General features: G+C 33.5%; 2 protein-coding genes across 3 annotated transcripts; one reads left to right on the top strand and one right to left on the bottom strand.

Moving 5' to 3' along the window:
- The first annotated feature begins 2,840 nt into the window (after positions 1 to 2,840).
- Positions 2,841 to 8,097, top strand: LOC136232321 (PGR5-like protein 1B, chloroplastic). 2 transcript variants are annotated; one of them, XM_066021396.1, is made up of 8 exons: positions 2,841 to 3,176; positions 3,509 to 3,571; positions 3,661 to 3,747; positions 5,196 to 5,433; positions 6,095 to 6,168; positions 6,366 to 6,464; positions 7,362 to 7,446; positions 7,620 to 8,097. In XM_066021396.1, the coding sequence occupies exons 1-8, from the start codon at positions 2,934 to 2,936 to the stop codon at positions 7,628 to 7,630; spliced, it is 900 nt and encodes a 299-aa protein (XP_065877468.1). In that variant the 5' UTR covers positions 2,841 to 2,933; the 3' UTR covers positions 7,631 to 8,097. The 2 variants fall into 2 exon arrangements, with proteins under 2 accessions (XP_065877468.1, XP_065877467.1); XM_066021395.1 differs by lacking the exon at positions 7,362 to 7,446 and having other exon boundaries at positions 2,843 to 3,176.
- Positions 8,098 to 8,213: 116 nt separating this feature from the next.
- On the bottom strand, positions 8,214 to 11,696 carry LOC136232322 (uncharacterized). The gene is made up of 4 exons (XM_066021397.1): positions 11,263 to 11,696; positions 11,041 to 11,144; positions 8,830 to 8,959; positions 8,214 to 8,683 (listed from the first exon to the last, which is right to left on the bottom strand). Exons 1-4 carry the CDS (start codon positions 11,377 to 11,379, stop codon positions 8,645 to 8,647), a joined length of 390 nt encoding a protein of 129 aa, XP_065877469.1. The 5' UTR covers positions 11,380 to 11,696; the 3' UTR covers positions 8,214 to 8,644.
- Positions 11,697 to 17,314: the final 5,618 nt, after the last annotated feature.

A 17,314-nucleotide genomic window follows, 5' to 3' on the forward strand; every position in this document is an offset into this window, starting at 1 on the left:
CAATTAATCATAAGCACGTTATCAGAGTATGCATGCATGTCATTCAGAGATATTGAAGGAGATTAGACATACATATTGTTTCTTTCACGGTGCTGAATTGCTCTCTTGCCAAAGGCTTGGTGAAGATATCAGCAAGTTGCACTTTAGAGGGTACATAAATCAATTTTATTTCCTTTTTAAGAACGCAGTTTTTAATGAAGTAATGCTTTATACTGACATGCTTCATCCTGCTGTGCTGGATTGGATTCAAAAATATATATGGTCTTTTCAGAATGAGAGAAGTACTATAATTTTAAAATATTTTATGAAAATTAGGTCAAATGGGAGGCTCATTTACACATTTAACCTATTTACTCAACCCACTACATATCTAGACTGTTTTTGTGTGACTTTTCCATAATACCACTAACCTTTCCTCTTCCCCCTTACGCGAACGGTCACGCCCCCTTATCCTTGGTTACACGAAACGGTTGACAGTTCCTCCATTAATGATTCCCAGACTTTTGATCTTCTTATCTTCATTTAAATTGCACGAAATCTGCACCATTTTTTCAAATCACGATGTATTTCTCTTCTTCCTCTCTTCATCTCTTGATTCTTCATCTTCCTAATCCTAGAAAACGAAGCCATGGTTCTTCATCTTCCTGTTCCTGCTCGTTACTTGGTTTCTTTCTTCTTGTTACCATCAAAGAAATGGTTATTCTATGTTATTTCCATCGTTTTCCCAGTTTATCATATTGTTATTGTCGTTTTTAAGAGTGGAAGGCGTGAAAAATGTAAGTATCTACTGTTTTCTCTGTGTTTTTCCATGAATCACTTTGCGTAGTCAATGATTTCATAAAGATCTGCGATGAGAAAGAGCCTGAAACATGACGATCTACTTCGCGAATCGATTATTTTGCGAAGTCTGCGAGTAGAAACGTTCATGATTTCACTCGCAGACTTCGCAAAAGCATTGATATGCGACGTAAATTGTCACGTTTCAGACCTCACAGACTTCGCGAAAACATCGATTCGCTAAGTAAACTCATCCTCTTCCATGCACATTTATATTCGCATGCTTCGCTAATCCTCATTTCGTGAAGCCAAATCGTCTTTTTTCCTGCCTAACACGATTAATTTTTCCTAAAGGTGGTTGAATACATAATATCCCTTTCTAGAAGGCGGCGTATTGGGGTGTAGAGGAGATGCCTTTTCTTCCTGTATAGGGATTAACTTCCCTCAAGATTGGCACATTCACTTTAAAGTGATTCGTCAGGAGAGATTGTGCCAATCTTGGTGTGCACCATGGGACACGTCCATCCCAAAAAGTCTGGACTTCCATTTCTCATCCCAAAAAGTCTAGATTTCCTATAGAGGGAGAAATTTCCGTCCAGATTAGTTAGGTTCACTTTGAAGTGATTTGTCAGGAGTTTATTGTGGCAATCTTGTTGTAAATTTTGATAATGTTATGATTTTAATATTCTAATTGTCGCAATCTTGTTGTAAATTTTGATAAAGTTATGATTTTGATGTTAAAATTCGTTGTTGTTTGGTATTTTTTTGTTATATACCACTTAGCGAATTTTGTTAAAAACACATATAGGCTTCACATATGCTAATTAAAATCGTCAAGTAAACCAAACATTAGCTTCGCATATGCTGGAATTTGCGAAGTCAGACGGGAGGGAGATAGCCGCTCCGGAAATATTGAGGGTATTATGAGAAAGTCACACAAAAACAGTCTAGATATGTCGTAGGTTGAGTAAATGAGTTAAATATGTAAATGAGTCTCCCATTTGACACAGTTTTATAATTTTTCCTTTTATTAATTTAAATATACATCATTTAATTAAAATATATTTTAAAAAAATATGCTGCAATGCACGGGCTTTCTGCTAGTTCTAAATAATAAGAGTTGATCCTGAACATATGATTGTTCAGCTCCGTTGAACCCGAGCCGAACTCGTTCCGCCCAATCCAGGGTAATTACACCCGATGCCACTGAACTTTACTCATTGTAAAATTATGAACTTCAATTCTTAACAGTATAACCACTGAATTTTACATTTGTTAACACTGGTGGCCACTCAACTTTAACTAACTACTCAAAATGACTGTTAACGACCTCAAAATGAAAATATTCATGAATTAAAGTTGTTCAAAGCGACATTTACCATGAAACCATGTTTTTTATTTTCCAAAATCACCTTTTTGGAGATTTCTCTTTCTAAAAATTCTCTATCCCTCCTAGTCAAACAATACCTAAATGATCTCAAAATGAAATTTTTTAAAGAATTAAAGTTCCTTAGAATACATTAACTCTTCGAATTTTTTATTTTTAGACCGTCAAATATCATTTTCTAACGTTGAGTGACAACTAGTGTTAAAAAGTGTACAGTTTAACGATCATACCGTTAAGGATTGAAATTCAGTACCCACAATGTAAAAAAAAGATAAAGTTCAGTGGCTATTGGTATAATTTATCCACCCACGGAGAGGTAAAGATTACCATTACAATTTAATAAAAAAAATAAAGTATATTTAATTTTTTTTTTTGGGTTACATGGGAAGGGTTAGAGGCCCCGAGGGAGAACAATAAATAAATAAAAAGCGCATGCTTTTTGTAAAAAAAAAAAAAAATAAATAAAAAATAAAAGAACTACCTTCAAAAAAATAAATAAATAAAAGAACAACTACGGTAATCATTGTCATCAATGTGATTTTCTAAGCATAAAGACAAAAATAACCTTAGGCTAGAATTAGACCCATAAATATAATTGGAGCCCATTTAAGCGCCAGAACCCAAAAAAGGGGCATTCTTGTAAAAATATCTATTTATTATATAAACAAAAACAAAGTTCCGTTTTGTGGCTGCCATCAAACCGTGACATTTCATCCTCATGTTCTCTTAATTCGTCACCCAAACACTCTCCCTTCAGTCTTTTATTCTCATGGCTGGCACGTGCACCTCTTTCACGCGCCACGTAATCGGATCCGCCACCGTCGAACTATCCAGAACCGTCACCCGTGGCGCAGCTTCCTTTTCCACAAGGATCTCGAATAAGACCATTGGGGCCTCCGCCGCATTTGGCGAGCGTCAGCTCGCTGAAGTATCAGCCGATGGTCCGTCTTGCATATACGTTGGACCTATTGAGACTGCCAGTAAAGAAACCCTCGAAGCTCTTTATCGTCAAGTGAGATGCTTCAGCTTTGCATTTTACTCATTAATTTAACGCAATTTGTTCTTATGATGGAATTCCTTCTTCCTTTTCTTCTGTTATTTTCTCTGGCGAATCATTCTTCTTGAAATTGGAGGCGCCTAGAACTACGAGTACCAGGAATGCTCAGAAAATCTTTTTCAAACTTCTCTATTTTTTTTACTCGTGTTTGGATAAGGTTAATCAAAATAGTTTGCGTGAACTTCAGGTCTATTATTTTCCTTGCGAGACTAATTCTTAGTGAAAAGTGTTGGCTGCTGATAATCAGAAAGTGACTTTGCCGTGTTGAATTGTTCTTTTCTAAACAGGCGCGGGATGCGTATTACAGCGGTGAACCTTTGATAGTTGATGACATGTTTGATAGAGTAGAGGTAACTTCATTAACTGTTTTGATGATTCAAATTCGAATTTTAAGATGGTGTTCATACTTTGTTAATTCTTAGTAATTTTGTTGAAGCAGTTAAAACTTCGGTGGTATGGATCAAAATCTGTGCTCAAGTATCCACGTTGCAGTATTAGGCGACAATCCACTTATGCAGATGCTGAGGTGATTCTCATTGTGCTTTTTGTAAATGCATTAATATCCTGTCAATCGCTTAATACTTGAAGTCATAGTTGTAAAAGGCTAGCCTCAGTCGAGGCTCAATCCTAAGAGAGGGTCTGTTTAAAAGGCTCTCGTCTCCCCTTGTGCCACTAGCCTGGGCTTCACAGGCTCTCATCAATTGCTAGGGATGTAAACGGGACGGGATGGGGAATGCATTTGCCATCCCTGTCCCCAACTAGTCGGGGATTCCCCATCCCCGTCCCCGCAAGCGAGCTAATCGGGGGCAAACTTATCCCCATCCCCGTCCTCACAGGGATCCCCATTCCCCGTTTACAGATGTTCCAAAAATGTTATCCACATTCCCCATCCTCCACAGGGAATTACTGTTTATGTTTAGTAAAGACAAAAAACGTTTAAGTAACAGTGGCTAATAATACCAATTATTAACCATCATTCTCAAATTTTTCAAATCACAAAAAAACTAAAAATTAAAAATAACCAATCACCTAATTAAAATGTACTTAAATCATCCAAAAAAATCACTTATCACGGGGAATAACCGGGGATCCTCATCAGGGATTAATAGGTGGGGACGGCGATCCCCACGGGGCGGGGATACCTTTCCCCATCCCCGTCCTATGGGAATCCTTATTGGGGATTCCCCGTCCCGACGGGGACAGGGAATCCCTGCCCCATTTACCATCGCGCATCTTCGGCTATTTTATTAATGATTAGGTTTTTAATTTTTTTACTACTCTCATTAAAATAAAAGGTTGATTAATCTCAACCACTTATCTTATTTAGAAAACTTAAATCTAAACAGTTGATTAAGTAAAAAGAATAAGAAGAGGCGTAAAAATAGAAGGGAGGGAAGAAGTGTAAGAGACATAAAGGAGAGGAGCTCCCTCTTCTTGAGTGCGAAGCAAGAAACCAGTAGACGTATGCTAACAATTCTAGTATCTAGTCTCCGCTGTCAACACTTAATTTGGTGTTTTTGCCGTTTAATATTATGTTTTTATGTGGTTTTGTCTTGTTTGTGTGATTATAAGTGTGTTTTTTAGTTTATCATAATTTGTGCTTAAATATGTTAATTAGATTGTGTATCTTTTTTGTTTTTCATTTTCTGCACCTTCTGTTCATCAGGCGCACGACCCTTGCGCCAAGGCTGCAGGACCCCCTAGCGCCTTAGTGCGCCTTGCGCCTTTAATAACTATGCTTGAACTGAAGCAAATTGATGCAGAATCTAAAACCAGTGATAGGCACCTTGTAGTCGGATGCTCTGTTGCTGATAATGCATGCTAAATAATGTAGAAATTAAAGGAATTTTTGTTTCTCATTTCCAAGTACCTTTTCTTGTGAAGATAATTAATTAAGTTGGTGAGCAGAATAATCTTTATTTTTGTATTGTACTTTCCTCTATTTGAAGATTGATTGACATGGATGTAGGGCAGGTAGATATGTCGCAGGTATTTGCACTAGCAAGCATATGGATCATCTTTCTTGTATTTGGCAGCTTAGTAGTTGTTGGGCCTATCATCTACACGGTCGTTGTAGCATATCAAGATGCATTTGGATCAGGAATTTCCCATGGAAGCCAGGCTTCCATGATACAGTTCCTTGCCACAGTTAATGCTATTCTCTTTATGGCAGTGGGATCTTTGATTGGCTATCCAATTGCATCAGCTTCTGGTAATTGTTTATCATTGACTTTTGCTCATACTGCACAAATATTGAAACTATAATTTTTCTAAATATTGAGTTAAATTCATTCGATATCTACTATTTGACATGCTTGATTAACTGCATTTGTAACCCTCCACTTGTAGTCCCTTTTATGGCTTATGTGTGAACTGGGGTACAAGTATGTATAACACAATGTCCATGAAATGAAACCCTTCTTCATTTTCCACTACCTTCAAGTGCGAAAGTTGCCATTTCTGTATCCTATTTTTATTTGATATACAACTACACCTATTTTACTGTAACTTCTCAATGCATTCCTCACCCCCTCTTCCTCCAGTAAAAAGGTAAATAAGGACATCCTTATGATGCTACATAAGAACTAGGATTGAATTGCTTAAAACTGTAGAAACTGGGGAAGTATCAAAGTTAAAGGCATTTGAGCTTGCATAGATTTTAGTTCAGTTTTGATTTGAATTTGCCTATACCAAAATACATCAATACATTAACATGTGATGGAAATGTGAGAACAAAGACAAACAGCATGATAGGATATATATTTTGGTTTTGGTTTGATCCAATTGGTTGGAATTTGATTTTAGAAAAATGAGTAATATTATTTATCATCTCTGAGAACATGATTTTCTTGCTTGTTCACCTATTGCCACAGTTAAGGTGCTCCAGGGCCTATGGAGAAATGACTTGGTGGGACTCAAGGGGGCATGCCCAAATTGTGGAGAAGAGGTTAGTAGCAGTATCCAGTGTCAGTATTTAGTTTTTGCTTTGGAGCTCCGTCAGGAGAGAGAGAGAGAACCTCAAAAGCTTCTATTCTCTCCTTTCCTTGGCCACTACCACTAGCCTATGGGCATGTGTTCGGCATATCCATTATCATGTTGTAATTATGGTTGATATCATCTATCTTGATGATTTTCTCTGTACAGGTGTTTGCTTTTGTGAAATCAGACGAGTCTAATAACTCACCACATAGAGCGGATTGTCATGTTTGTGAAAGCCTATTAGAATTCCGCACAAAGATTGAGGTAATATATCTTGCTTAGCTATATGAAATTAATACATTCTCACTAGCTGAAAACACGTAAAATGGCAATATTAAGGCTGCAAAAACTAGAGTGGTTTTATTTTTTAAAAATAGGCCTAAAAGGGCATTTATGCTACTTTCTCATTCCTTTTGGACAATTGAAATTTTTGCAAGTGAGTATCACAGTAACTATTATAGGACTGCAAGTGTTCAATCTTGGCAAAAGGTGTAATTTGGCTTGTTAGTTGACTAAATTTCTTCAATTGGCCCCTGTACTTTGATTTGGGCTCTTTTAATCCCTGTACTTGTACTTCTCACCCAATCCTTCACTGATATTTTTATTAATCGAAACTTCTGGCTATAGTTGCTACTTCCTCCATTCCACTTTATAAGTCATTCTAGCAGGTGAGTTTTTTTCCCAAATATAAGTCGTTCTCCAACCATTACATGAGAGAGAATTTTGTTTTAGTTAATCATTGTAAATTCATTAATTTGACTCTATATTACTTGTATTTCTTAATTTGTGTGAAACACCCTAGAATGACTTGTGAGGGCGAGCCTTGGCGCAACGGTAAAACGTTGTTGTCGTGTGACCGAAGGTCACGGGTTCGAGTCTTAGGAGCGGCCTCTTGCCAAAAAAATTGGCAAGGGAAGGCTTGCCCCTAGTACACCCTTGTGGTGGGACCCCTCCCCGGACCCTCGCTTAGCGGGGACGCGTAGTGCACCGGGCCGCCCCTTTTACCCTAGAATGACTTGTAAGTTATATAATGGAATAGATGGAGTATTTTTACTAATCCAAACTTCTTGATATAGTTGCTTAGAAGTATATGGAGATTGATAATTGTACACATTAAGCTGAATTTGAGAGTTTATGGATTGAAATAAACTAAAATTTTAGGAGGGGCTGAATTTGGTGAAAAATACATGGGCTAAAAGAGGAGCTCAAATCAAAGTACAGGGACCAGCTGAAGAAATTCAGTCAAGTACAAAGGCTATATCATAACTTTTCTGTTTAATCTCGGTTACATAGCTATATAGTTTGTAGTCAACTGTTTGATTCAGGCAATTTCCTTTCAAAGCTATCATACTGTTGTTATATGTACATGATAATGCAATGGTCAACATTTAAATTTTGAATGTGGTGTACATTGTGCAGGAAAGTGGTGATTCCAGATTGGGTAGGCAGTGGGTTCATGGCCGCATATACCTTGTTTCACGAAGACGGCAAAGATGGAAGAAAGACCTCTTTTGAGTTTGACATATTGAAATTTTTAGATGGAAATAGAACTTGACAGGTGTATACTGGAGATATACAAACGCTTTCCCAATGATAGAATGTGTAGAAAGCAACAGATTCAAACCATCATCGCAAGAGCTCAACTTCATCTTCTTTCCCAGATGCTGGTAAAAAAATCCTCGCATTTGTAAAAAAATTACAGGGGCATCAAATGGCTCTTGTTTGATCTCATCAACTTAATATCAGTTTTCAATTTGCTTGTTTTATAGGCAAGTCCTGATGTCAAATACTCGCAATTAAAAGTCAGCTAGACTTTCTTCTTGTTAATAGCTTCGACAAAAGTGTTAAAAATGTATTGTAAGCGGTCTTATTTAATGCTAATTCACCTTGTATGTAAGCAGAATGCATGACGAGAGATACAATGTATTGCATGATTGGCACATGGATCACGAATGTCACTTGAAAAGAGGTGCTGCTTAATCAATTTAGAAGGGAGCCTAAAGTGATAAAATAATTTTGCTAAGTTGCTCAGTAAAGAATCTTATCTCATCAGGCGATCAATGTGTTAATCCTGAAGAAAACAAATCATATTTCTTCTCGCAAATTATTCAGATGGAATTAATACAAAGTTCTAGCTTGCATGGAAATTTCGATGGACGCTATGAAACCACCGCATTGAGTATCATATCTTCAGTCATGATCACACCCACAAATCCCTAAATCTATAGCTTTGGGATTAAAACATTGATCTAAGATTAAGTTGGCATTTTCATGCTCTGCAAAATCAGATGTTGCACAGTCAGCGTAGTCAAGTGAAAATAATGGCATATAAATAACTTTCTCATTCATTGTTTTGTTTTCTGCCCACAAGTGATGCTGCCTCGTATAACTAACACAAACGCTTTGAGATACAGATGGCTGCCAATTTGTGTGTACGGATTCCATCAGAAGTGCACCAAGCTGTATACTAGAATCCATGACAGCTGACCAAAGTAAAAAATAAACAGATAAGACAGCTTTTATTAGTTGTAAGGCCTAAAAAAACCTACTACTATATCAATGTGCTTGAAGAATGTAACACTTTAGACGAGGGGGAGAAAAGAAAAACAGAAAAATGAAGCTACGGTACCAGAAAGAGAGTAATAGAAGCAAAGAGCCCTTCTTGGAGTAGAGCTCCATGACCACCAAATTCTTCCTCATCAACCTTTAATATTATGGAATAATAACCATATATTATCCCTGACGATATCACGAGAAAACTGCCAAAACCAAGCACCCGATTTAGCATATAATTACGTAAGCAACACAACCATAAAAATTAGAAATTCAACTGAAAAATAAATCATACATCTATACAAGCATATTGATGCAAAGCACCACCAGCATTAGACTCGCACACTATATTCATTCATGATAAGTTGTAGATGGGAAGCAATTGTTTTCACGCTCAAAGCAAAAGCGTAGGTAATGTGAATCTCTCCACTCTGGATTGGACATTGCAAACGGGAAAACTGTCCTTTCTACCTGGTTATTCCTACTTGCCCCTTCTAACAAGTATGACCTCACACAAGGAACGAGATTATTGCAATCCATTTCTATACTGTGTCATGTTATCAATCTTCTACAATTTCATGAGATTGCAGATGAACAAACTCTAATCTAATTGATAAGAGAACCAATGGGAATAACTTATTACTTGGTGCACAAAGACCTCCACAATTAGCCAAGTATTGACAATTATGGGTCTATGGCTTGCATAAGAGAAAAATAAGCATTGGATCATCCACTTCCACTATATATATACACCTTAATCTTATTTGTTGATAATCCAAATGATATTTTCGACTACTGAGATTAAGTTCACCAAAGACCTGCACATTGATGTACTTCCAATGCATATTCTTTAAGAGCTTACCAACACCAATTCTAACAACTCAATGACAATAGATTTTACATACTGGGTAGCGATCATGTACCCAGACTGTCTAGGTCTCCTTTCATTCCAATTACAGGTATCCAGAGCACCAAGGTTCCGAGGAAAATACTCATTTAGGGATAAAACCAAATAGCAATCCTGAAGAAAATTGCCTCTCCATTTCAAGCATAAATTCCTCACCTATCCTGCTGCCAGTAGAATATCTTTTTGCAACAATTCTTGATCTTAACATAAAAGAAAACTGTTTCTACATAGCTAAATTCACAAGGGACGCCATTAAGCAGAGGCCATTTGAGAAGCACTACCAAAGGCAAGCCCATATATGTAGAAGAGACTCTCTACTAAAAAATGGTAGCCAGCTTCACATGTTCTACTTCTTAGAGATATACCAGCAAGCTTTAGCCACTTCTTGTAGATTATCAATTGTCAAGCATCGATTTTGTTTAAAAAAAATTAGGGTTCAAGTACTCACAGTAAAGCCATATGAATTTATTAGCCTTTAGATTTCTGTTATAGCTTAATATCTTATTTGAACACTTACCAATTTAACCCCATGGACAGCTTAAATATGACCACAACATCAACCAAGAACCGAAAAGTCCCATTCAAGCATACAGATTTAAGTTTCGTAAATGGGAAACCTCGAATTGAGGACTCTTAAACAAAACATATCTATTTCTCATACATCAGAAATCTTGAATTCAACAAGTCTAAATAAAGGCTCCAAACAAGTAACTAAAAACCCTAGCTTATATCAGTTTAGGAAAATCTCTTCATTACAGAAGAGCATGCTGATAAATAAAGAAAGTTAGCTTCATGTTAGCATGTCATGAGGGTTCAATGTCGATGCAAAGTGGTAACTACTACTTCAATATCTCAACTTATTACTTGATCTTTGTAATTCTTTCTACCAGCTTATTTTGACTAAAGTAACAAAGATTAAATTCCACTCCTGGCTACATAAAACTCAGAACTAAGGTTCCACCCAAAAATAGTTTGCCTTAGGGATGGTTAAATATATGCAACAAGGAACCTTCATATCATGTCACAACACACAACAGAGCTACCCATGAGATATCACAACGCATAAAGTATTTGTCTCTTATCAGGAAAGATTATCAACAGTATTCACAAATTATTCAAAAATACAATGCAATCACAATTTCTGAAAGTTAACACAAAAGACAGTCATGCTTGAAAGTATTTATTTTTTGACTAAGTATTTACTAAACATAGGTAACTTGGAACATATAAAAAGAGATCTATTGTTTTATATCTAAATAGATGAAGAGTAACTTCTCTATGTATCACATTGGTAGCAATTTGATAAGTTTCAAAGAAAAATAAAAATAAAAACGATAAGGATTGCGGGAATGGATATTGAAGAATCAGTCTCCAACTTACATGCCAATCCATAAGCCCCCAACCACAGGTATGGCACCCCAAAGCAACCCGCAAAAAAGGGCAACTACCTGCCTGATCCAATGCAAGACATCACCCAGTTGATCCTGAGGCAGAAAAACACATACTAATCATTACAGTCCTAATATATTCAATACCTAAGACAATTGATTGTTTAAACTTAAAAAAACTAATAAAGAAAAATCCAGATTAAGAGCAACATACCTTATCCCAAGAAGCCTCTGGATCCAACAATTTAGCAAATTTGAAAGGAGACAAGTGCCCGTTTTGATGTTGCTGTAGGTGATGGTTACTCAATTTAATCGCTTTCCCTTCTTTCATTGCTGGTCAAACCCTATAAAAGGAATAAAAAAAACTTGAAAGAGAGAAAAATAAAATCTATAGCGAAGCGAGTGAAATTTGAGCTTGGATAAGAGATTGTCAATAGCGGCAGTGGAGAGTCAAAAGACGGAAAAAGAAAAAGCTAGGGTTGAATTTGATTGCAGAGGGAACTTGGGATTCGAAGGAAAACGAATAAAAATTGAATGGCTCCTTGTGTAGATCTACAGGAGTAAGGATTGGATCATTGGATTGGAACAGTGGAGGAGAGAGAGCAGATTAATTATTATTGTTGTATTGTATGCCTCTTTTTTAGTAGAAAAATATATTATGCAGTGTGAGAGCATATTCATATAGTTAGTGCACTGCACGTGCACTTTCTGGACTTACCCGATTCCAATCGGAACTCCACCAGCTATTTTAGGTATAAGGTACTACATGATATATGCTTGGACTGGAAAAAATATTCATTAAACGAGATTATTTATTTATCGATAAATGAATAAATTATTTATTTATCGATAAATCAATATTTATTATTTTATAGATAATTTTTTATTGTAAAATGTATACAGACGAAGAAATTATCCAGTCAATAATGAACAATGATGATGGAAATGATCCAGAACCAGATGATAGTTGCATTGTCACAAATGTATCGTTAAAAGCTATCTTTCAAGTAATGGTCACCTTAAACAACTACTTGCTGCAACATGAGTAAAATATACCAGAAGTTGTTGCACTACAAAAAAATTATCATTTTGGTTTAGGTGGAAAGAAAAAACAATCAACTATAGATGCATCTTTTAAGAAGAAATGACTTCTAGTTAATTGATTGAAAGGTTTTTGTATATATATATATATATATATATAATTCAAAAATTATTAATTTATATTTTCATTGGGCTCTTAAGGATTTAAATATTTTTATTACTTAATGCATTTAGCGAGGTTATTACTTTAGTCCATTAGCCCAAGTTGGGACCGAAAGAATTTTTTATATAAACGAGGTTATTACTTTATCGAATATTCATTTATCGAGGTTTAACTGTAAAATGTTTTCACAAATTTTAGAATTTGTAATTTAATTCCAATAGTATAAAATTTTACTAGATGTTTTTTGGAGAATTGACAGAAATTAAAAATATTAGAAAAAATGACTTTGTTGTATCTTATTATTCCACTATTTATTTAATATATAATAAGTCTATTATTTTAATTAATTTTTATAAACTCACGTTTTGTAGCACACAGAATGTGATTTAATGTATATTGATCATATAATATGACATGTAATATGAGACTAAAAAATCTCTAAAAAGACATGTAATTTGAAACAGAGGGAGTACTATTTTAGTTTGAACGTTTATAAAATGGTAATAATTTAATTTTAAATAGCGGAACTTGAAGCTCCAATTTTTATGAAATAGCATCAATTTAGCGAGTTCTTATATTAAGCATCGGGTTCCATGTCACTCGGAAGATCCCCAATTCACATTTGGACACGTGTATTGTGACCCCGCGTAATAATTAAAATAGTGGGGTCTCTTATAATATATGTGGGTCCATATTACACGTGTCAAAATATGTATGGAAGGTCCTCCATTTGACATGGAGAACCGGGTGCTTCTAATAATTTGTCCAATTTAGCTCCAAGTTTTATTACCAATAGTTAAATTGGTTCCATTTCACAAACACATAGACTAAGAAAAGTATTATTGTGTACGTTAGGTTTAAGAATTGATACTTTTCCAAAAAGAATTGAGACTATTTTTGTATGTTATCCCGCTATTTTATATTAAAAAAAATAGTAACATCCTAAGGGGGCGTTTGGTTTAAACTTCGGAATCGGAAACGGAATCGGAAACGGAATCGGAAACGGAATGTGCCGGAATCAGAATCGGAATAATTATTTATTTAACATGTTTGGTTCAATCTGGAATCGGAATTTATTCCTTTTGAAGTTGTTTGGTTTTTTAATAATTAGAATCGGAATGAATATATAATTTATTAAAAATAGTTTAATAAATAATCATTATAATATTATTATAACTTCCATCATAACAAATATTAAAAAAATTCAATCATCCAAAAAAAATAAATTAATGGTTTCTTAGTGATCATTTTTTTCTTTTATTATAAAAATTAAAATTATATTATAAACTGGTAGGAAACAAATATTTGTATATAATACATAATTAGTATAAAGATTATAGTATAACCATAATTTGCAATGTTTGTGAACGTGGGTGATAGTGGGTAGATGCTGGTAAAATAGAAAAAATCCGTATAACTTACCCCTATTTTTTCAATTTTTTTTAATAAATTAATAAGAATGGGAATGAACTTTGATTGAGGTGCGGAAGAGTGGGAATCAATAATTCTCATAGTTGGGGGAATGGGAATCTCATTCCCTAATTATATTTGTTTAACCAAACACTAACAAAGAGAATAATTCATTCTCATTCTCATTCCATAGTTAAAGTTTAATTAACCAAACACTCCCTAACTGTAACAGGTTGCATGCCCCTTATTCATCCAAACATTGAGGCCAAAAGTTTTGAGGCCATTTTCGTACCTTACCCAGTCTCGAGAAGGTTGCATGTCTCTTATACCATGTCAAATTCCAAATTAAGGACTTCAATTGAGACCCACTTACATCGCAATGTGCAAAACATGTAAGGGTTCCAAACTCAACATCGATCTGCACATATTGATCATCCTTCCCCACTTAATGAATCATCATCTAGTCTTACATTGGACACGCCTAATGCACCAATTACACCTAACACTGATCTTAAGTGTGTACTAATTCCGTGGGCAGTAGATTTACCAAATATGACATTCTGTCCTAAAGACACTTATACTTCTCCAAATGATCAAAATAGAGGACTTTATCCATTAGCTCAGGCGCTACAAGATCCCAAACATCGCACGCAATGTATGGTTAGACAATCTTAGGTTGAGATTTTTACCCAAGGCTCCAATTGCAACTATTCCATCCAAGATGATAATGGGTAGAATACCCGCGGATAGTATCAATTCCAAACTCTTACCTTTTTATTTTTTTAATTATCCGTACCCACTACAATAAATATCTAATATTGTGACGAAGATTCGTATGACAAAATAATTTTTGTCACAATTAATGTATTTATTTTGACAAAAAAAATAATTAGTAAAAAAATGTGAAAATCCCAAACAATATTGTGACAAAATAATATTTTGTCCAAATATTTATCACAATAAAGTACCCGTCAATAAATATTATGACAAAAGAAAATTGTCACGTATTTTTGTCATAAATATATAAGGTTGTGACAAAAATTCATACGGAAAAATAATTTTTATCACAATTAATATATTTATTATGACCAAATAATAATTAGTAAAAAAAGGTAAAAAAACCAAAAGAGATCGTGACAAAAAAAATATTTTGTCGAAATATTTTATCACAAGAAAATACATCTTAATATATATTATGACAAAAACAAATTGTCACATCGTTTTTATCATAAATATATAAGGATGTAACGAGATATTCATACGACAAAATAATTGTTGTCGCAATTAATATACTTATATTGACAAAATTACAATTAGTAAAAAAAAGTGAAAAAACAAAACCAAATTATGACAGTAATATTTTATCAAAATATTTTATAACAATAATTCATTACCTAATAAATATTATGATAAAAGTATTTTGTCACACTTTTTATTACATAGATACATAATGTTGTAACAAAAATTCAGATTAGAATTTATACGCTTGATGTGTTTGTTATGACAAAAAGATTTTATCACAATTTTGTTATTATAAGTAATCATCACCAGATAACTAATGTGACAAGTATATTCTCATAATAAAAAGTTTAGTCACAATTTGATTTATGTTTTATTTTGTGACAAAAGAAAAATACCAAAATAATGATTTATATTTCAATTTATTAATGAAGGTCCTAGGTCAATTCGAATATAACATTATAAATTGATAATTTCAATAGAAAAATACATCATTATATAAATTGAAATATAATAATTAATAGTTTACTAAAATCATTAATGGTTGAAATTATTACATATGTGACAGAATCCATAAAAAAAAATATTTATTTAATGTATTAATGAAGGAAAATCTAAAAACTATAAGGTTGAGCATATATTTTAGGTTTAGGGTGTCACACCCGACCCTAAACGGCACCGGATATGAATATAAAACAGGATATCGAACTTCCAACCGTCTTATTTGGCTTGGACTCGATAATTCTATCGAACTTCCTACGTATCCCGAACATATTTTCATCTTTAAATCGGGAATCAAAGCCACGTAATTCTCTCCATTTTAGGTAGTTCTCTCAACTTATTGATAATTTATGAAATAGACTTCACTTTATTGCTATATTATTTGTCACCAGAATTATAATGTGTAAACTTAACTGATATCATTAATCCCGACCGAAGATTCAGTTAGACTCGTAACATTGCTATGGATGTATTAATACCAACTTTATCTTCAAATTATCCAAACGTATTTTGTAACTAAAACTTATCATATTTTCTCTCCACACGTCAACCATAAATCCTACCTAGAAAAATTATCGAAAACTCAATGGTATAAAATCAGATGCACCTTGTACTTCCAACGGTATAAAATCGAAACACAACAGTGTAAAGTTGGACGCACCACATATACGGAATTGTTTATTTTCTCTTTTCTAAATTTGCTTTTCCATAATCTCCTTAACTCTTTCTTTTGTACCCTCCATCCCAACTCTCCCATTATAGGTCTCCTGCATCCTATTTATCATAATCTGTAATTAATTATTAATTATTTTATTTTAAAATATGTGTCATTACCATATTGAAAACAAAACAAAATTAAAATGTGTTAGGATGAAGTAAGGACATGTAAACCTCTCTTTGACAACACATCATTCCTTAAAATAATAAGAATAAATAGCAATTAACACCACTTATTTATTTTCTTGAATAAGCAAACTAACATAATATTTTAATAATTAAATATGGTAAATTCTATAGTTACTTTGTTGGAAACAAAGTAGATATACTTTGTATTAGTATCCAATAGTAATTGGACATGTGTTAATTAAAATTATGTTAATTAAAATTAATAAAAAAGGTAACCTGCTGTAGCAGGTAATATTAACTATAGAAATTTTAAAGATTATTAATTACAAGGTAAATAATATATAGGTCCCTATATTTTAATTTAATTACTATTTAGTCATTATATGTTAATAATACATTATTCAATCCTTAATTTTAGCTAAATTCAACAGTTTAGTCCCTTATAGAGGACTAATCTGTTAAATAATTTAAAGATTTAAGTGATAAAACTCTTGATCAAAATAAAAAAAAATCAGAACTAAACAATAAATTATTAAAATATGAGAACCAAACAATATGTTAGATATTTAACATAGGGACTGATAAAATAAAATATTTACCTAAAATTCATAGGTTTTACGTAAAACTCTATTTTCACAAGGTTTGTTAATTTTTTTCTCCTAAAATAAAAAGGTTACGTAAATTTAGTCAAACTATACGTAAATTATCTAAAAATAAAAGATTTATGTAAGTCCAAAGGTTTTACGTAAAATTCAAGGTTTGTAGATTTTTTCTCCTAAAATAACAAGCTTACGTAAATTTAGTCAAACCTTACGTAAATTATGTCAAAAAATAAAAGATTTACGTAAAATTCATTGGTTTTACGTAAAACTCTATTTTGACAAGGTTTGTGAATTGTTTCTTCTAAAATAAAAAGGTTCTAGTCAAACTATACGTAAATTATATCTAAAAATAAAATATTTATGTAAAATTCATTGGTTTTACGTAAAACTTTATTTTCACAAGGTTTGTGAATTTTTTCTCCTAAAATAAAAAGGTAACGTAAATTTAGTCAAACTTACGTAAA

This window comes from Euphorbia lathyris, chromosome 6, assembly GCF_963576675.1.
Source record: "Euphorbia lathyris chromosome 6, ddEupLath1.1, whole genome shotgun sequence".
In the NCBI taxonomy this organism is placed as follows: domain Eukaryota; kingdom Viridiplantae; phylum Streptophyta; class Magnoliopsida; order Malpighiales; family Euphorbiaceae; genus Euphorbia; species Euphorbia lathyris.

Coding starts and splice junctions, on each gene's coding strand:
- LOC136232321 (XM_066021396.1), top strand. CDS start 2,934: ATGGCTGGCACGTGCACCTCTTTCACGCGCCACGTAATCGGATCCGCC. Junction 5,434..6,094: donor TCCAATTGCATCAGCTTCTG/GTAATTGTTTAT, acceptor CTATTGCCACAG/TTAAGGTGCTCCAGGGCCTA. Junction 6,465..7,361: donor AATTCCGCACAAAGATTGAG/GTAATATATCTT, acceptor CTAAAATTTTAG/GAGGGGCTGAATTTGGTGAA.
- LOC136232322 (XM_066021397.1), bottom strand. CDS start 11,379: ATGAAAGAAGGGAAAGCGATTAAATTGAGTAACCATCACCTACAGCAA. Junction 8,960..11,040: donor GGGGGCTTATGGATTGGCAT/GTAAGTTGGAGA, acceptor TGGTTTTGGCAG/TTTTCTCGTGATATCGTCAG. Junction 8,684..8,829: donor CTTCTATTACTCTCTTTCTG/GTACCGTAGCTT, acceptor TACTTTGGTCAG/CTGTCATGGATTCTAGTATA.